The sequence below is a fragment of the Patagioenas fasciata genome, chromosome 5 (genome assembly GCF_037038585.1).
Source record: "Patagioenas fasciata isolate bPatFas1 chromosome 5, bPatFas1.hap1, whole genome shotgun sequence".
In the NCBI taxonomy this organism is placed as follows: domain Eukaryota; kingdom Metazoa; phylum Chordata; class Aves; order Columbiformes; family Columbidae; genus Patagioenas; species Patagioenas fasciata.
In genome coordinates, this window is record NC_092524.1 from 45,913,244 (window position 1) to 45,934,358 (window position 21,115).

The window sequence follows — 21,115 nt, forward strand, 5'->3', positions numbered from 1 at the left end:
ATCACCATCTGTTCCCAGGGGCAGAGAGCCACCGACTCCCACGAAGGAACAGGGCTTTTCCAGCCCCAGGGCCTGATCTCATCTATTTTTTGTGCTAGGGAACAGTTGAGATCACATCCCACTTTGAACGGCTTGGATGGGAATGACTGAAGGATGGGATGGGAATTGGGAGCAGCCCCCCAGAAAGGGCTGGGGAGCAATTGGGAGGGGGCTGAGTCCCAGGCTGCCCAGCCACGGATCTCGCTGAGCATGAGCTGCTCCAGGGGAGCACACAGGTGTTCCTGTGGGTGCCAAAAACCTCCAATGCTTTTCCAGTGACGCAAGAGAAACATATGGGGAAAGACAAAATAAGCAATTACGATGACTGCGGGACAAGGGTGGAAAGCCCCTCACGTGCATTTGCTTCCCAAGCCCTGACTGAGCTGCCCAGGAAGGCACCGTTCCATGGAAATCAGACTTTCATTTATCGTCTGAGAGAGAAAGGAATTTTCCTATGTTTTATACGTTTCCTACAGTAATCACAGAGCGTGGCTGTAAATGTTGCTATAAATAGGCACCCTTTTTAAATGAGACTGTGTGTGAAAGCCATCAAGTCTGGGCTGTGCTGCCCCAGGGCACAGCCTGGTCAGGGCAAAGCAGCAAGGTCTCCCTGTTGGCCCAAAACAAGGCATTTTCTTCCCAGGTACTAACATATTACTGTCCATGTCCACAGCACCTGGATGATGCCCACAGTGATGCTGAAGAGCTTCATGCAATGAAAGTTCACCCTCCCTGCCCCATAAGCCAATGCACCTGTAGCCCAAACAAGGAGCACATCTCCACACACACACTCCAATGCTTGATGGGTGACCTCTTACCTGCCCATGGAGAGCCTCCCGAAAGCACCTCCCCAGCAGCCCCGGGGCTCTCTGCTGCTGCTGGCCACCCTCGGCAGCAATGCTGTTGCTGTTCCTGTGGGCATAGGTGTACCAGGGCATGGTGGCCAGCTGAGGTACCAGCGCTGCCTCCACGCTGTTCTCCTCTGACACCTCTGCGTCACCCCGCACCCTGGCCACTTGATGAATCTGCACAGTGGCTTCTGGAGGGTGGTTGATGTGGACGTTCACCAGGGAAGGGTTTAGGGAACCTGGAATATGAGATTATAATACAGTTGTGACAATCTGGCAACAATTTGGCACCCAAAGAGCATCTTGTCAGCAATCAGTTCACAAGGGAGGAGAGGTAGACTGAACCCACCAGGAAATGCAGAGAAAGACTGCATCTAAGTGAAAATACTTCTCTGGCCTGAAAACAGGACAAACCTACCAAAAACCTCCACAGCAACCTGAGCCCTTCAGAAACTAAGGGAACCACTTTTCTAACAACCTGGTCTGAAAAGCATAAGGACCTAGTGGCCTCTTTGGGCCTGTTAATGAAGATCTGAGGAGCACCCAAGTAGGAGGACTCAGAAGTATGAGGGAGAACAGGACTTCTGGCAGAGGAACCCCACACTGGTCAGGAGCCAACCAGCATGGGAAATGTTGGCAAGGATGACTTTTTTAACCATGTTCCAACACAGAGTTTAGGAGTTCAGAGGATCTTCTGACTCAACACCCACTTCTCTCACCTGTGCCAGTGCTAGCCACATCCACCCCTTGCTCCCTATAGCATTTCCCCCACGCTTCTCAATTTCTGCCCCCACCACCTCAGTTGCCTTTTGGTCCCCAGCAGGGCCAGAGTATGGCTTTGTGAGAGCAAGGCGTTGGTCGAAGGGCTCCTCTCTATGGTAGGTGCCCTGGTAGGCAGAAGAACATGGGGTCTGGAGCCCTCAGCCCGGCTCACCCAGCTGGTTGGACAAGGGCAGGGTGTAGGTGGAGTGCTTCATGGAGCCATCAATCTGGGTCTTGGGGGATCTCCCTCCTTGCTTCTTTTCCAGAGAGGGAGCTGGCAGGTGGCAAAATTTCCCCGTGGAGTTGGAGGGGCACCAGCACTCATCCCGGCCTACGCAGCGCCCTCCGTTCAGGCAGGGGATCTGGCAGAAGTCTGCAAGGCAAAGAGAAGTCTGCTTAGCAGAGAAACTGAGCCACTGCCTCTAGCCCAGGGCGGCTGGTGGGAGGCCAAGCAGCTGGGACTGGGCCACCACTAGCCCTGTGATGCCTGAGGAGCAGACCCAGCACTGGGGTCAGCATCTGCAGCCTGGAGGCAGCGCAGGGTTCCTGCTGTGCATCACTATCCAGCAAACAGCAGGTGGAGGAGCTGGGGTCCTCCCAGGGTTGAAGGTGATAGGTCCTCTCATGGGTTCTGAGGCCTCAGCCATGCCCAGCGAGGCAGTCCCCGAGAGCCAAGGTGGTGGTGCTGGCACAGTAGGATCCCTTGGAGTGGGGCAGGAGCTACGACAGCCACACATGACTGAGTCAGCACAATTCCTTCTTGTCTGCACCACCTCCTCCCCACTTGGTAGGGTTTTTACTCCCAGCCTAGAAGGGAGCTCAGTGGGGATGGAAGAGCCAGAAGGAGAGAATGGGCAGAGAGCCATGTCCTCAGAGCCTGTCTGCTAGCTAGCCCTGGCCCTGTCAGCAGCTCAAATGGGAGACGCATGAAATGGGACACAAGAACTGTGAGCAATTTGTCTGCACAGGTTCAGAAAAAGCATCCACAGATGAAACTGAAGTCACGTCTCTTCTAGCCTCATCAGATGCTTGGTGCAATCCAGAGCATCTCTCAGTGTGAGTGACTGTCAGACAAGGCACGGGATTTCCTGACAGATCATCCTGACTCATTTCAGTGTGAGATGAGATGCCGCGGCTGCACATCCCAAGATGGTTTGTTAGGTTTATCCAGGGGGATGAGCTTCCACCCTGCTCCAAGCTCATTTGCTCAAGCCCAGCAACCAGTTTTGGGGTGAGGAGACATATCTTTGGCTTGAATCTAGGCAGAAAGTCCCATCAAATCTGCATCAGCTGGTGTTCACAACAGCCAGACTGTGAATTCTCTCAGTTTTAGAAGAACTTGAGAGTCACAGAGGCTTTCAGAGGACAAGTCCCACCAGGGTCCTGCAGGCTACTCCCACCAACTGGCTCCAAGAGGGTGTGCCCAACCCACAGCTTGGTATCCCAGTGACCTGATGAGCAATCCCAGCAGCTCTGAAAGGCGAGCAGAGGTTTCAGCAGCCCTGTTTATCAGAACAGCTCGCAACCTGCAGCCAGCTCTCCTGGCTGCCACATGAGTGAAAGGAGAGAACAGGAGGAAATTAGGTGATGAAAGTCAGCCCTGAGACTGGATGCCAACAAAAGCAGTGAGCTGGCTCTGAGGAGGAGGGGGTGGTGAGGCTTGGCGGCACGCCTGAATCAAACACATGCATTCCCCATACCTGGGGGGGATGGAAAAAGAAGTTGCTTGCCCAGGAAAGAGAGTAATGAGGCAAGGTCTGTCTTCCTTCCCCGAAGACAGACCAAGCCCCAAAGACCCCAGGAGACCTCTTCCTAGGCACTGGGAGAGGGCATCTCTTCCCATCCCCATACCAGCCCAAGCCCTCAGTCTTCAGAGGCAGGAAAGGCAAAAGGAGGAGAGTGGGGGAGCAGGCAATAAGATAGGCCAGGGGCCTGGGGGTGCTCACAGATGCGGAAGCCAGACTTGGGATCGTGGTCGTGCCCGCCTTGGCTATAGAGAGTGGTGGTGTCTCCTTTCTCGCAGCTGTTGTAGCAGCGCCCGCTCCGGCATGTCTGTTTGCAGATGGTGGGTGTGAAGACGATTTTTATCTTCCTAATCTTCTCTGTCAGGTTGGCCCCTATGAAAGAAAAGGACAGTGCTAAGCGGATACAGCACCTCCAGGCCGGGCCATTGGTAATTTGCAGCTCAAGCTTCAAAGCATTCCCAAGCAAGGAGGTATCTGTGTCCCTCCCTGCGGCCATGTCTCTCCTTGCCTGTGGCTCATTCCAGCCTGTCCTCTGCTCCAGCATCAGTAAGGGTTTGTCAGCACATGAGAAGTGGCCAGCAGCATGCTCTGCCTGCCCAGCTCAGTGGCATAACTCTTTGTGAAGGGATACACATGCATTAATTCCAGTGTAAAGAGTTCTGCTTTAGACAATATTCCTTCTCAAGCCATGTCAGTAGCCAGGAGACAGGCTGTCCTTAAACCACTGGAAGGCTTTCCACATGAGCAGTCACACTGGTGTCCATGAAAGAGAGCATCAGGGCTTGAGAAAACCAATGTCTCCCTGTAAGAGTCCCCTAACCTCCTGCAGTTACCTGCTGTCCCCTCCTCATCCCTCACCATCCTCACATTAGATATGGGAAATGGCATTCAGAGCTCTTGGGGGCTTGGACAAAATGGACAACGGGCAGAACTATTGTGTAACCATGAACCAGCTGGGTCCACACCACAGTCCTCCATCCCTGCTCAGTGAGATAGTTGTTTCTGTGGTGCCTCCCTTGGTGTGCTCACCCCCAACTCACCCCATTTCAATCACCACTTTCAGATTACAGCTTCAGACAGGCTCACAGCCCTACTCAAGAGCTGAGATGCTATGGGGTGCCTCCTTGGGGAACCATGGCTTAAGGGGGAGCCAAGGTGCAGAAGACAATTTGCATCTGTGCTAGCTGGGGAGCTGCTGAGGCTCTGATTCATCAACTGCACGTCTCAGCAGCCTGGCCTGATCCCTGCTCATGTCAGAAGGCAGCAAGGGGGCAGCCAAAGGGAAGAACTAGATGTTGGTTGCACAATCTGACTTTGAGGGCTGCTCAGATTGAGGAGGAAGCCAGGAGACACTGTTCCTGCAGACAGGGAATCCCCCTTCAAGGCACCATGCTGGGGTGATATTCAACACCTCTGAGGGGCATCTGTCACATCCCCCTGGCTACTCTCCCCTGCCGTCAGCATTTTGCTCCCCTGATCTGTCCTTCTCTGGTAGGGTCTCATTCTCTGCCAACCCCCTGCAATGCCCATGCTGGCCTTCCCTTTCCATCCCACCCAGCGACACAGTCCTGAGAGTCCAGGGTTTCTTGGGCCCTCCCCAGGCCACAAAAAGAATGAAAGCCCTGGAAGCCTTACCCCTTGCAGACAAGGTGTGCTTCTGGGAAAAAGCATGTGGCCCAGAGCTGCTCGGCTCATGTCCATTCCCGTTGGGGAGTGCATTAGAGGTGAGTTGGCCATTGCTGGCTGGGTAGCGCCGGACAGTCCGTGATGGCGCTGTGTGCTGGGGGGAGACAGGAGAGCCAATTCTGCTCTGCATCCTGTGGAAAAGAAAAAAATGAACCAACACTTGTCCCAAATAACTGTGCTGACCTGCAGTGCCTGTCCACCAGAATGCCCTGCAGCAAACTTCAAACCTTCAATGCTGAGCTGCCTGAGCCACCACCTGGACACAGAGCTCTGCCTACCTGGGCAGGGTCCCACTCCCCACCTGCCTTCAGTCATCACGATGGCACCATTTCACTCTAGGGACTGTGCCCCACACCCTGAGCCTGGCAGAGCACAATGCTCACCAAGATACTCTCCCTGGACTGTCACATCAGGCTGCCCCACCACAGGGGTGCCCCATCTGCCTTGCAGCACCTCTGCCTGCCCATCACGTTCAAGGGCTGCTCCTTGTTCAACCACATCCCTTCCCCAGAAAACACAAACAGCTCCAAATCAGTTCTTATGGTGGGAGCTTTCTCAGGACCCACCTTCACAGCCCCAAATGAGCACTGAAAAAACAGTGAGTCATAAGAGAAACCAGGCCAAGCAAATAAACAAAACTTGCCCCACAAGAGTCACAAACAAGAGAAAATGACCAAGAACCCACTCCTGTAAGTGCAGTTACAACTCTCTGCAGTAATTGCATTTATGACTTTCGGTGTTTTCTGGGGACTAAACATGGAGAAGCCATCCAGCTCACAAGGTCACAATTCTTTCATTCTGTGGTAAAGCCACGTAGACCACTAGGCAGAGCTCTTTGCATTAAACTGACAGAACAGCACATCTTGCTCTATTGCACTCACACCCATTCCCCTTTACTGACTGGCAGCACTAAGCCTTCAAGAGGCTGCTGTGTGCTTACCAGCAAATGTGTCCCTCACTCTTGCCTACACCACCTACAAGGAAAAAGGCTTTAGTACACCAGGCCCAAAATAGGTTGGCTGCCCATATGCTCTTTCAGTTTCTTTGGAAGTCTGTGCCTTGGATTGCTCTGCAACCCAACCTGAGCACTGATAGGTCATCTGCATACCCTGTTCAACACCTCCATCTCTGACCAAAAGGCTGGGGCAAACTAGCTCCGTCCCACTGAAGTGCTCAGAGAGGTCCATCCCACTTTATGGTTGTCACCATTTTTCCTATCACAGTCAGCACAGGGGAGGTGTTTCTAAACCCAACATGATTGGATGATACAACGAGAGCTGGCTGGCAGCAGCTCTGACGTCCCTGGCTTGGATAGCTTACAATAATGGTAAGATTTGAGGACATGGAAAGGGAGCTAATGCTGTGCTGGTATTCAAACAGGTCAAGCGCAATACACAAGGTAACCGTCAGCCAGCAAGCCTGAAAAGATGATGCACAGGTCAATTAATTGGGAACTAAAGGAAAGGAATACAGAAGTAAGGTCAAGTCAGTGGGGTTTATGGAGAACCACTCTTGTCAAAGAAGTTCGGTTTCATCATTCACTTGAATTACATACACACACACCAACATGCTGAGAGCCCATGCTATTTCGATAAAAAAACAAACAGGGCAGTACAATGTCAATCAGGCACATGTGAAATAAATAACAAACTGGCTGTGTGACAGAACACAAGGAGCAGTTGTCGCTGGGGAGGGAATTAGATGGCTTCCAGGGTGATCAGTACGAGGCCTGGCACGATTCAAGGATTTCATCTGAAAATAAATATTTTTATTTCTAAATAAGCATACGATCGACATTGATAATGTGTGCTGCTGACACAAAAATTTCAATGTGGTGTATTGTGATGAGAACAGAGCAATCGCACAGAGCGTTTTGGATCACTGCGGAGGGCAAATCCATCCAAGCAATATGGAATTTTAACAGAGCCAAATGCAGAATTACACTACTAGGAAGAAGGAATGCAGGCAGCAGCTGCAGATAGAAGGAGACGATCCTGGCAAACAGCAATTTTGAAAAGATTTGGTGGGTAATGACAAGCAATTAAATATGAACTGTCAGTTCAATGCCCTGACACCAGAGCAGTGAAAGACTGCAGGAACGGGGAGGTATTTTTGCCTCCCTACATATCCTCATCACAGCAGGGTGTATATATGCTAAAATACAACATCTAGCTCTAATGTGAAATATGTCACATCTTCTAAGGGATGTTGAAAAAATTGAGAGGATAAGGGAAAAAACATGGTAAAAATAATTTGAGGGCTGGTAAAAATGCCTTTCAGTAAGAAACCTAAGTATTCAATCTCTTCAGTTTAGCAAGGAGAGATGAAAAGGTGCTCTGATTACAGGGTACAGGTTTCTCCACAGGAACAAAACACCAGGTGTAAATAGCCTTGTAATCTAACCGAGAAAGGCAAACCATGAAACAACACCATTTGCAAATCCAAGCCAAGTGATTCTGTACTAGAAACAGCAGTATAGCTGTTTTCCTTCAGCAAAAAACACCCCACTAGTGGATTCTCCAACTTCTGATACTATCACTTCAGGAGCGGAAAGTGTGCTGGTGGGAGATGAGATATCACTGGAACAATACAAAGATAATTAAATAAAAATGCATAATCTGTGCTGTCCCAGAGGCTATTTTAGATTATCTGTTGATCTATTGATTGTTTCTGGCCTTGAGCTGTAGGAGTCCAAGAACAGTTTTATCCCAGAGACAGAAGTCCCTGGTCCAGATACTCATAACCTGTTTCTAACACAGGAAAACCTTGAGACTGAAGTGGCTGAGCTGCTATGGAGCTCTAGGGAGACATGGACAGGAGTCCTGAGGAGAAAGCAGCACAGGCAACCCGTGCTGCGGGGAAGACACCTGGCTTTGCAGGTTCGCAGGCTGTTTGGAGTAGAGTCTGGCTACAGGTCGTTCAAGGACAGGGAAAGAGCAAGTGGGATTGACCAAAGAGCACAGACAGATAACAAAATTATTATCTGCTGTTAAAAATATTTGCTGTCATGTTAAAATTGAGATCTAAACTGAGATAAGGACAGCAAACAGTGCTTGTTTTTCAATAACAAGCAAGGCTAACAAGAGTAATTGCAGAGAAATGAACTTGATTTCGGTGCTATCTCACTCCCTACCAGCCTCTTTCAGAAGCTCTCCTGAGATTCTGCAGAGTACCACCTACCCCTGATGGCCATGGGGGCCAGGTGTGACCTAACCAGTCATTTCTGAGCTACTATTCCAGCTCTGCTGCCAGCAAACGAACTTCTGGTGCCTGTTACCTACTGGTTTGTTACCTGTTGTGCTATTGCTGGTTTTGTTAGTGCCAAAGCCGTATGGAACTCTAGGGAGGCCAGGTGAGATCTACCAAGCTCTGGAAGCCCAGGCTCATTTGTTCTCTGATGTCTGGTGAGAGACCTCAAGCATAGTCCTATGGGTGCACTTGCTTTAGCAGGTGGGTTGGACTAGATGATCTCCAGAGGTCCCTTCCAACTCCAACCATTCTGTGTGCGATTCTGTGTGAACGTTGCTGGGGTTGCAAGGTCTTTTGCTGCATAGATGGAAGCACTGCAAGGTAAAGAGGTGAGAGTTCCCCATCCTAGCAATGCTCACTGTCCTAGTGCTGCTCACTTGAGGGCAACTTCAGCACTGAGTTTTGAAGAGTTGCTGGGTGAAGATAACTGGTGGCATAAGACAGTGAAATATCAGCTCTTGTGCCTGGAAATACTCATGTAATATCTATTCTTGAGGAAGAGAGCATTCTATGTGCAAGTACAAGGCTTGGCTGCGTGCTACCCATTGACTGCCTGAAGGAATTCCACCTCTTGGCTTTACAGACAACTCCTGTTATTCCCAGGATCATCAGATTTTGGAAAACCAAAACCAAAACCAAACCAAACCAAACAAACAAACAAACAAAAAAACAACACCAAAACCACCACCACCAACAACAACAAAAACCCAAAAAACAAAACAAAGCAAACATATGAAGGGCTTTAAATAAAATCATCATTACCAAGAAAAGTGGAATATACATGCTTACTGTGAAGGGCAGTGCCAGCTTCACAAAGGAAAAACAGGAACATTACTCTATGGCTTGCAACACTTGAGGAAAAGCCATCCTACTGGGATCCTGTTGGCAAAGCATTCCAGTGTGTGTCGCAGCACGAGGAGGCAGATTTGCTTTGAATTAATTTGTTTATTTGGTTCTATTCTAGGCAGATGAGCTCTGGGATTTGTAGACTGAGTTGAGTAACACCATCCTATCCCAGGCCACAGAGACCAATGGCAAAGGGTGTCTTTGCCATTTTGTCAGTCCAAATTCATTCCCAAGTCATGTCAAGTGACTGGCTCATGGTTAGAGAATACGAAACAGCTTATCCTTTCCAAACCTTCAGAGTCAGTCCATGCTGGGCAGACAGGGACTGGCTTGCTTGAAGGGTCTGACAAAACAGACCTGAGCTCACCACATCAGCACAGACCTGGCCAGAAGGCATTAGCAACCCCTAACCATCTGGTGCATCTTAATATATGTGATGGGAGTTTGTTCACTTCCCAGGGATCTGTATTGCTGTAAGTTCTTTCCCTGGTATGGCTGCCCTAAGGGTAAGAGCGAGGATGGAAAACAGATGCGGCAGTTCCAGATCAGCAGAGTAGGCAGCTTGTGCTACCACTTTCCGTGCCTTCACCTGCTCAGGGAAGAGGCACTGGAAGAGGCAGAGGAGGTTGAGACCTCAAGTAGTACATTCAGGGATATTTAAAGTCCCAAGGCTTCACATTCATTCAGCGTTCCAGCCTCCCTCCGTGTGGTATTACTCACTTCCACTCTCCCAGCCAGGCACGTGGCCAGCACAGATCTCTGCAAAGAGGCAGTGGTCTCTTCCTCCACAGGCGACCGCCTGCCAAGCAGCTGGTTTCCCTGCTCTTCATCTCTCAGAGCTGCTGACAGCTTTCTCCATGTCAGGCACAGCCTGCAGGGCAGAAGCAGCATGCAGACTCCTCGGACACCTCTCCTGAGATGTCCTGGGGCACTCAGCTCCACAGGGTCCAGCTAACAGCAGCAGTGGCCCAGGGGAAACATGGGTCAGGAAGGCAAGGTAGAGGGAGCAGTGTTCTTCTTCCAGGGGCATGGATATGTATGTTCCTGCTGATCTCTACCAGGCTGATGACCGTAGCCATCAGCAAGTTTCAATCCTGTAGGCATTAGGTGCTAACCAAAACTAAAAGAGGTTCGGGATGGGAAGAAGCTGTGCAGACAGACTGACCCACACCTGCAACAGTTCAAAACTACCCAACAAGCACTTGTAGCTGCCCTCTTCTGAGGTGCAAGTCAAGGACCTAGACTCCCCACAAGCCCTCAAGGGCACATGCCAGAAGTCAGGAGAACCAAGGGAGACCCGGTCCCTTACATTCTAGTGCTACTCATCCCTGCAGGACTCAAGTGATGCCTCTATGATACCCAGCAAGGGAACTGCACACCTACTGCCTGTGTAAAAACATTTCATTTTAAACAGGTTTTGTTACCAGTTATGCTCTGCTCTATATTTGCCTTAGAGACAGCAGGCTAGAGATGGTGCAAAAATGTTGTATTCCCTAGATACGATGAGACTCCTGCCCAGTCCCAGATGATCCCTCAAGATGCCCGTTCCCTGCCCAGAGGAGGCGAGTGCTATCTCTCACCCCGCTGACGACAGTGAGCAGAAGACGGATCTGGCGAGGTCCCAGCAACCGTGCCAACGAACATGAGGACCCCTGTTTTCTGAATCAACACTTTTTTTTAAAAAAACCTGCAATTTCAAGATGAGGTACACAGAATCACAATAATCAAGTCTAAATCACTGAGACCATAGGGTCCAGAAAATAACACTGTTTTCTAACCCACTGTATATAGAAAGAATTTTTCAAATCTCAGGCCACTTTCAATGATTATGGTTCTTTGGTTAAGCAAAAGCCACAGGGAATCCAGGCGGGTGTACAGCTGTGGCTTCTCGCAGTGACCTAAAGCCAGGTATCCTCCTGGGGGCTGGAGGCAAAGGTGGCATACTCTTCAAAGCACTTCCCTGCCCCCAGCAGCAACACCTTAGTCTTTCCTAGATTTAGCTTCTATCAGCTGCTCTTCATCCAACTGTTGACTTTGGCCAGATGGCTGGTGAGCCGGGAAACGGTGTTTCTCTGTTTGTGTAAAAGAAACGCAGAGTCAAGTGCCACAGGAGTATTACTGATTTTTCCTCCAGTCTGCCTCACCCTGTCCCCAGCCAAAGTCTGACTGACCACAGCAGGGTGGATAGCCCAAGGCACTGTGGAGAGAGTGATCCTGGACAGTGTGGTCAGCAGGGAGGGGTGCTATCCCCAGGCAAAGGAAGGGCTGGCCAGATGAGGATTGGAAAATTATTCTAATAGCTGAAACAAATCTGCACCCTGCTGAGCATCAAGGAGAGGATGACAGAGACCACAGAGACCTAAGAAGTAATTGCCAGGAGGGCAACAACAGAGTGGGATGGCACTGGCCAAAGCAAAACTGAAGATGAGACCCTCAGAGAAGAAACCATCTTCCCAGAGACCAGGAACCCCCATCCCGGCGTCCGAGCTTAACAAGTTCCATCTCTTCAACTACAACCAGTCTGCTGCCTGGGATGGGACTGCTGCCTGCAGCCATCCGGTGAGGCAGCGTGCTGCCCACGGGGCTGGGAACAGCGTCCCGTGGAGGGAACCTGCTGCAGCAGCAGTATGTCCACCCCAGCTTCTCCAGCCCACAGCCTGCACATACAGCTCCAGGCTGAGAGGGCTCAGCCAGGACGGGGGCTGAGTCTTGCTCAGCCCCTGATAACCTGCCAGAACAACAGGCGGGTTCTCCCCTGGTTTTTAACACTGAACAATATACTCGGTGTCTATCTTGTCTGTCTGCCTGTCCCTTTGGCTAGACGCCCTCTCCACTTGGGGCCATGGGGACCAAAATCAATGATTCACTTCCCCCTTTGTAATGCTCAGCAGTTGCTGATTTTCCACTAAAGCATCGCAGAAGAATGGGCAGCCTCAACACCAGTGTCTGTGTCTACAGGGAGAGAGAGAATCAGCCAGGCTTGGAAAGCAGCAAATTGACCGCAGACCAGAAACTTCCCCTTTCTTGGACTCCAAACAGGTTCCTCAGCAGGCAGACGGGATTCATGGCTCTGCCTGCGGGCCCCAGAGCACAAGAGAGGCACTGCTTAGAGAGCACTCAAGTTTATCATCAATTAGCTCACAAACACGCTGACAAGGAAGACAGCTCTGTTAGTACTCAGGGAGGAGGGGGGAAATCACACCATACAAGGCACCTGACTTCAAGCCCACCCACGTTATGTCCATAAATCTTGGCTCAGTTTGTTATGCCCACAGGCAACAGAGATAGCTCTGAAACCTGCCTACTTCAGGCTTCCTGCTGTCCCTCCTGCTGCTGCCTTCAGCCCTGGAACCCCCCGTGAAAGTGAGGGAGACATCAAAGTCCTAAGCCCCCTGCTCCCCAGGGTTTGGTGGAAAGCAAGTGAAGTTCTCCTGCCCAGAAGAAGCAGCCACCAGCCTCTCCCAGACAGGATACCTTTCTGGCTATGCCAAGCAGGACCTGTGTACCATGAAAGCCACAGGACTGACCATCTAGGTGCCTTCCTGCTTGATTCACAGTCAGACACAGGCACCTGGACTGTCATGGGCACATTGAGGCGAGTGGTAACTCTATTGCTTAGCACCAGCAGATCTCAGCTGCCAGATATGCTGCCTTCATATGTTCACCTGCCCCTCATCACGCCACAGGCACAGCTGACACATAGTCAGGTCATCAGGCAAGTAGGACAGGAGTCATCCACATCATCCCTCTCCTGTAAGACCTTGAGAACTCCTGTGGGCAGAGATGCCTCTCACAACACCCTTTGCCTTGGGCACAAGGACCACTGCAAAGCAGTGCTGCACAGGTAGGATCAAGGACCAGGTTCTGTGCCCCACATGCACACTCAGTGGCGCTGGCGTATGCCCAGGAGCCACCTCAGTCCAGCACCCAGGTGTCATCACTGTCTCTCACCACGGGTAGCCAGAGGCTGCCACAGAGCCCATGTGGCTCTCATTTTGGGCTCTCTCCTGTGCCACCTTGCAGTAGTAACTCCAGCTCCCTGCTCTGACTGACATTTGCACCAGTGGCTGGCCGAGATTTCTCTGGATCTCTCACCACAGCAACAGATGTGCAAGTCCGTGGCACCATAAAGTCTCCAGGTGTCTGCTCCATACCACCCAGCTCCTTCCCCGACCACCACCACCCTGGTGTTTTCCTTCCTCTGGCCCCCAAAGTAATGCCAGTGCTGTAGGACCAACCGAGCTGGCTCCCAGCCCAACGTGTAGTGCATGAGAACAAAGAGGGAGAAGGCAATGGGCTGTGAACTCTATTTTTGTCTGCTCAGAAGTTGCCAGACACCACATAAATGAGCCTCTCTAAGCACACAGACAGCTAACAGGTTCTTTTTTACCAGTCTCTGGGGGTCTAATTTGCTCCTTAACCAAAGTGGCTGCTCGCACGTCTCTGCACAGCCCTCTGCTGACATTAAATGCCCTTTCCTTGCTACATGTGCCACACATGCCACCTGCCACTCTGCGAGTGCTCTTCTTTGCTCTCATGTATTAGTGAGGGAGCAACTGACTCCCTGGCAGCAGTCCCGCTCTCCAGGCATGAGAACAGCACCTGCGTGGCCCACCGAGGCTGCAGAAACGGGCCCTGCGCAAGGGCACGGCATGGGGCTGTCAGCAGGAGTAGCAGATTGCACCCTTGGTTGGGTCCATCAGACCTTGGTGCTGACCCATAAAATGGCCAGAACCATGACTTCCAAATGCCAAGCACAATGAAGAGCCGTTCATAATCTGCCTGTCTCTGGACCTGAAATGCAGGCCAATGCCTCCCAGAAAAATCAAAATGCAGCCTGTAACCACTCTGAGCTTCAAGTGGAGCCAGCAGAGGAACTAGGCCAGGCTCCTCAATTACAAATGCCACATCTGGGCCAAACCTCGCACACTCTATAGACTAAAACAGGGATTTAGAGGGAGAGGGAGGCCAGGAGAGCTACCGCCCCTCTGGCAGAACTGCCCCGGCTGGCCTGCAGTGTGTGCAGCGAGTGGCAGGCGAGATGGGTGGCTGTGCAGCCCTCCTTGTTCTCAGCTCAGCCACACACTCCTTCGGGCTGAAGCAGTGAGAAAGCTGCTTCAGCTGGCTCCTCTGCCTGCATGCAGGGCCGCGTGTCCAGCAGCATGATCAACAGGCATGGCACTGCTGCTGCCAAACACAGTTGCACAGCTGCTCTCATGGCTTGGTGAGGAAGAGACCCATCCAGAAGTGTCCTAACAGCTGCCATCACATGAAGGTGCCCATCAGTGCCACCATCTGACCACAGACATCAACCCCCAGCTGCAACTTTTGCACCATTACAAAACCATGTGTGAGATGCTATGCAGCATAAACATCCCACAGAGCGTTCAGCCACCAGCCACAGCAAAGACCCCACTGCCCCTCTCCTCCTGCCTGTGTCCTCCAGTACAATGAGCAGCAGGGTCCTCCCTGGCAAGGGGAAGGACCTGTATTTTAGAGCAGAGGCATGCAAGAGGACAGGACAACATATTGACATGCTCTTGTGCCCACAAGCACATCGAGATCTCCAGCCCAAAGGGCCCTCTGTCTCCACAAGACACAACTGCAAGCTGAGGACCTGGCACACATCTAATGAAACCTGCTGCAGAGGCATCAGCCAGAAAAAAGCTGAGCCCTGGCCGTGGGGAGGTCACTAGTCTCCCCGCTATAGCCGGTAGAAAACAAGCACTCTTTGGTTTCATTTCCATTTCACTGACTAGCAAAACTCACCCCCTCCACCAGGCTGTCAGCTTCAAAGTCCTGAAAAAACACTTTACCCTATTCATCCTAGCGCCCACACATACCCTGGTTAGAGGGGGAAGCCAGCTACCTGCCTCCCGCTTTGCACAGGACATGGAGAGGGCAGGCAAAGCCTCTCTCATCACAGGCATGTGACCAGGACGAAGACCTTGCGGCTGCACACACACACACGCACAGAGGGCATGAGAGCAACAAGGTGGAGAGGAGATGTGTATAGTCCTCTCATCTGGAGGAGGGAAGGCTGTCATCAACAGCAGGAGGTGCTGGGAAGTATCCGACTCACCCTGGGAACACTCTGGGTCTAAAACATATTTTAAGCTAAAATAATGGTTGAACATCCAGCAGGGTGCCTGCCCACTGGATCTATTAGGTCTCCTCACATCTCTCTGCCCCCAGTCACACATGGGATTCCCTCACCTGCATCACTCAAGCCTTAAGAGTTTTTTGTTGGGATGTGACACTTTGCTGTCCACTCTCAAAGTCTCAGCCCTGTTCGGGATTGAGGAACGAGCATCCTTGTGGTTTTTATTCTGCATTATTCTGCAGTGGCTCCATCCCTCCAAGTGCTCAGTAGCCAGAAGACTAGAGCCTGCCTGGGGACCAGGAGTGCTCCTGGCCATGTATGCATGATGCCTGGTGGAAAAGCTGGTGCTTCCAGGGGTACCGTGACCATGAATCTGCTCTCACACCTCTCTCATGAGGTCTTCAGCATCCACACTGAGGACTGGCAGGAAGGAGCTGGGTTCATGACACCCCCATCAGGAAGAGATCTGGAGAAGGCAGAAAGACTGTGCCTGCCTTGGCAGTGCCTGGGCTCCAGCTCCTTGGCAGCACAGCTACCAAGCGATGCAGAAGGCAGAGCTCCAGTGTCATTATCAACCTGTCATTACACCCCTGGAAGAGTTCATAACTTTGCTGTTATAGAAAGCCTTGTAGCTGGAAAATTAGCATGGCCACCCTGTCAAGGCTACAGGCAACCTAATACACCCTGTCTGCCCGTTCCAGATAGCCTCAGCCTCCGAGTATGCTCCCCATCCTCCAAAGCCAGTGTTTGGCTCAGTTTTGCAGATGTAGGTCTGTTAACCATTCCTCTCAGCTTCCTCCTCGCTTTTGTAGTTCTCAGAATTTCTTCCAATTTGTCAAGATCTTTTCTGGCAATAAAGAATACCTTGACTCAGTGCAGGACCCCAGGGTGCATGGGAAAAAAACTCTTTCAACTTGGGTCTTTTGCCTCCAAAGTCCTGAGCACCACCAGCCCCTCGTATGCAGCCGCACCGCGTTACTCTCTGCTGCTTAATTTGTTGTTCACCCCTACTCTGCAAAATCTCAGCCTCCCCTTCGTCCAGATTTCTTCCTCCCATGGAGGATTTTTTTCCTTCAACTGTAACAGATAATATTTTTCCAGCCTGAATCTCTTCTTAATTCCTGCCTGTATGTTTAGTTTCTGCATGACCCTGACAAGAGCCTCCATGCAACTGAGACAAAAATAAGGTGGTGCAGAGAGCAGAGTACCAAAGCCTTTCAGCACCAGGCACTCAGGGCAGCATTTCTCAGGATGCTTCTGAAGAAAGGAGAGGAGAACAATTGTATTTATATGGAGACTTCTGCATCTCCATTTCAACTGCTCCTTGTACCAAATCAGCTTCAGTTCATCCCTTGTGTCCTGCTAACACTTGGTGATTTATGGAAAACACTTGAAACCAAAGAGAACAGCTTTGATTTTGCTTAAGTACCAGCTTAAACCAAATAAGGCAGCATATGGTCAGGTATGAGAAACTGCAATGTAATCCATATGCACAACGGAGCTGAAAGCAAGCAGGATGGCAATCCTAATTCAGGCATTAGGGAAAAACTCTCCAGCGTTTGATCGTGTGGCCTTAGCACTCTTCTAACATCTTTCTTTTTTATACAACTGCTATATAAATTGTGTTGTCATAAATGTCCCAAATGATATATGTATAGTATATAAAATAGGCTATAAACTGGATTTTCTGTACTACCTCACCTACCATGTGTACAATGCATTTGCTCAGCACTCTGCTCTCTTGCTTGTAGTCTCAGACTAAGATGACAGCAGCAGCATTTTTCTTTAAGTTAGAAAAAAAATAGTGCATTTGAACATCTTCTCCCAAAACCAAGAGGGTGAATTAAACTACAGGAATGGCTCCCAAGGAGGTACGGACAAACCAGGCCTAATGTGAAGACCATATTTGGAGTTTAAAAGGAGCCTGAAAAGTCAGCTACCCTCCTGCTGCTCTGAAGCACATGCAACCCCCTAGAAAGTAAATACATATAACACATTAACCAGAATGGTGCTGACAGCTTTAAAACACTAGAAAATAGAGCAACTGTATCTGGTGCCAGGCTAGAGAAGGTATATCATGTAATTAAAAAATACAATTATTTTTATATAAGAAAAATGACATTTATGCTCCTCTTGGGTAGCTTGAGCTTTTCCTTTAGGTTTCCCAGCCAGCTTGCCAAAGACTTTCAGATATGCCAAAGCAGCAGAGGGGCCGAGATCTGGACCTTATGGAGACCTCATTGTCCTGAGTGGAATCTCTTTTCACATATTCTCACACAGACTGGCACCGGCTTCTTAGTTTCAATTTCTTAACAAGGTCTTAGGTATGTACTCAAAGTTGGCTCTGGATCAAGGAATGTAAATGCTTAGCCATCTCGTGAAAACTGTATTGTCCAAGCAAAGCACCTTAGAAAGCTGCAATTAGGGTTTAGCTGCAGTGGAAAAATATGCAATTCAAGTAACGATCATGAAGATGCCACAGTGGCAGAAGGCAAGGCTGGCACTCGTGTTTTACTCCAGGAATTCAATGCCACATGCTGTGGATCTCCTAGGTTTGTCCCATCGCAAACAAAGTAGGAAACCTGCCATGAGAATGCACTTACACAGGGGGGCTTCTCAGCCTGGGTCAGCTTTTATTTGCTGTTTGGGTATTAATAAATTGTAACCCTCATAAATGTAAAGTGAGTGACAGTAATAAGTGAGCAGAAGAACGAGAGGTAAGTTCAGCAGCTATGTGGCTAGTATAGACCTCCTCCTAGTACTATATGTATTGTGGACAAATAATCCTGGACACTCAGCAGCAACCCAAGTAAGGCAGTAAGAAAGCTCCACTTTTTCTCATACACGTGGAAAGTTCAAAGCTGGCAAGACAGGAGGCTCCAGATTCTGCTTTAACAGTTAAGACAAATCTGTCTCTGTTTGGAGCAGCATCTTTAAACAGCAAGTGATCTTTCAATGAACTTTCATTTTATCTGCTAGTCCTCAATGACAACAAGGTAATCAAGCTGATTTTGTCAAGTCACAGTTCTCAATGTTATGTTTCCAGTGGCCACCCCCAGGGTGGAGAGCTTTATGTCCACATGTGGGCTCCATTATCCTCTGCAAAGGACCATGCTAGACATTTGACTGCCACCAGAATAAGAGCTGGTTTCAGCCAATTTTCAAAAGGGGGGAAACACACTTTCCCCGTCCAGCAACCTCTGCCACACACTCAAGATTCTGCCTTTTGCTTGGTCCCTGCTGTTCTCATCCTTCATTCACAGAAGAGAGAATAGAGATTTTTGGCAGAGCCTCCCTACCAACATCAAGTTCCCGCTATCCCCAGGCCAGGAGCACTTGCCACAATTCCTCAAAGGCTGCATATAGCCCTTCCTCTTGTCAGGAAGGAAGAGATGTCTCCTTCAGGGTGCTGGAGAGGAGGCTCTGAGATCAGGAGTCTGTGGGATGGGCATGTCGCAACTCAGCCTTCTTCCTTTTCCATCCTGAGAACACCAGGCAACTCCCAGCAACTGACTTGCCTAAACAGAGCTCTCTGAGAGGAGGCTCCCTGCCCTCAAGAGCTGTGGTGCATTAAGCTGTCTGCACAGTGTCTCAGCACCTTACACCACAGCTATGTCCTTTTCCCTTGTCCAGGTTGCTGGGAAAATGCTTTGCAGGTTCCAGTCATCTCTTCTGTGAAGAGGAAGGATGCTTTGCTTGCCCAGTGGCCCTTGGCCAGCACACACATCCTATCTGGGCAGCACAGCTCCCTTGTGTAGATGCTGGTTACAGATTAATGCCCAGCACTCCCACAGGAGGGACCTTCTCAGGTGGCAGCAGTAGGACCCTCCTCACACGCTTCCCAGAGTCAGAGGCAGCTGGCCATCCATCCCAACAGCAATGGACAGGGGCACAAGCCCTTTCCACTCCCTTCTAAATAAACAGGAATTCTGCTGATACTCCAGCCTTAGGAAAACAAAGCTGTTTCCATTTAGCTCAGCTTCTGAGCTGAGGCGCAGCTCCACCCGCACAATCATCCATCAGGGCTTTGCTTCTCTGGGCAGAGATTCAGACTGAGATCAAGGAGAGGGAGGATTTGCAGCTAGTCCATGCTGGGAGGGCCTCTAACATCTCCAGGATTTTGCTCTCCAGAGCACTCCCTGTTCCAAGCAGCACAGTGCTGGGGCCTCCCAGCTTCTGCAGCAGCTAACAAGTCCCACAGGCTCCCGCAGATGCCTGGTTCTAAGCCTCTGCTGAGCCATGGCCTGCTGAAGGGGCTTGGGAAGTGGTACTCATTGCTCAGCCTATATTTTAAGGGAATGAAAGCTTGAGCATCACCAGCTCTGGTGTCAGCAAAGTAAACCCAGAGCTGCCCTTCTCCTAGCCATGTCTTCCCCTGGGCAAGTGCTGAGCTCAGATGAGGCTGGGTGTGTTGTCTTCTTTAGTCCCAGGAAGAAGAGGTAATGTGCACCGTATGGGCAAGACAAGGATGCAGTGATTCTTCCCTGTCACCCCTCCAAACAGAGGCGCTGATGGCTACGTGCAACACGGCAGAACTGACACCTGTGCTTAGCATAATGCTCAGGCTGATGTCCACGTCCCCTTCTTCCCAGGACTGCCAGCATGTCTGGAAATGGGTCCATGACAGCTGCACTGGCAATGCCCACAGATCCATTTGCTAACCTTCACATCTGCCAGGTGCAAACACAAACCAACCAGTACAACCAGTTGCATATGATTGGTACAACCCTGATGGTCAAAGAGCTGCTATTTCTCACCAAGGCTGGGGACAGAAGCCTGACAGTAACTTATCTCCTGCTGTCACAGTCGTGTTTCCTGGGCTTTCCTGGCAGGGAAGCCAGGAAGGCATCGCTGCTTCTGCTTCCAGGTGTGAACTCTGGAGAATTTGAGCACATCTGTCAGAAACAGTACCATGAAAACAGGCAGCTGCCTCATCATGCTTTTCACCAAGTCTTTATATGTTCCTCCAGACTCCCAAAGAGTTGCTACCTCCAGAGCAGGCTACTCTCACAGTATTACAGTATCACAGTATGTTTGGGATTGGAAGGGACCTCAAAAGATCATCTAGTCCAATCCCCCTGCTGGAGCAGGAACACCTAGATGAGGTCGCACAGGAACATGTCCAGGCGGGTTTTGAATGTCTCCAGGGAAGGAGACTCCACAACGCCCCCGGACAGCCTGTTCCAGTGTTCTGTCACCCTCACTGAGAAGAAGTTTTTTCTCAAATTTAAGTGGAACCTCTCGTGTTCCAGTTTGATCCCATTACCCCTTGTCCTATCATTGTTTGCCACCGAAAAGAGCCTGGCTCCATCTTCGTGGCACTCACCCTTTATATATTTATAAACATTAATAAGGTCACCCCTCAATCTCCTCCAAACTCAAGAGACCCAGGTCCCTCAGCCTTTCCTCATAAGGGAGATGCTCCACTCCCTTAATCATCTTTGTTGCTCTACGCTGGACTTTCTTCAGCAGTTCCCTGTCCTTCTTGAACTGAGGGGCCCAGAACTGGACACAATATTCTAGATGGGGTCTCACCAGGGTGGAGTAGAGGTGAAGGAGGACCTCTCTCGATCTACTAACCACCCCCCTTGTAATACACCCCAGGATCCCATTGACCTGTTTGGCCACAAGGGCACAGTGCTGGCTCATGGTCATCCTTTTGTCCACCAGGACCCCCAGGTCCCCTACACTGCTCTCTAATATGTAATTTCCCAACCTATACTGGAACCTGGGGTTGTTCCTGCCCACATGCAAGACTCTACACTTTCTCTTGTTATATTTCATTAAATTTTTCCCTGCCCAACTCTCCAGCCTGTCCAGGTCCCGCTGGATGGCAG

At 50.4% G+C, this 21,115-nt stretch overlaps 1 protein-coding gene across 2 annotated transcripts in view; it reads right to left on the reverse strand.

Moving 5' to 3' along the window:
- Positions 1–21,115, reverse strand: part of LTBP2 (latent transforming growth factor beta binding protein 2) — a 74,940-nt gene that overhangs the window by 35,175 nt on the left and 18,650 nt on the right. For both annotated transcript variants that reach the window (XM_065839955.2, XM_065839954.2), the window contains exons 4-7: positions 5,030–5,211; positions 3,596–3,766; positions 1,822–2,022; positions 858–1,126 (exon numbers count right to left, since the gene is read on the reverse strand). In XM_065839955.2, the coding sequence (XP_065696027.1) occupies positions 858–1,126; positions 1,822–2,022; positions 3,596–3,766; positions 5,030–5,211 (823 nt within the window). The remainder of the gene's footprint in view (positions 1–857; positions 1,127–1,821; positions 2,023–3,595; positions 3,767–5,029; positions 5,212–21,115) is intronic.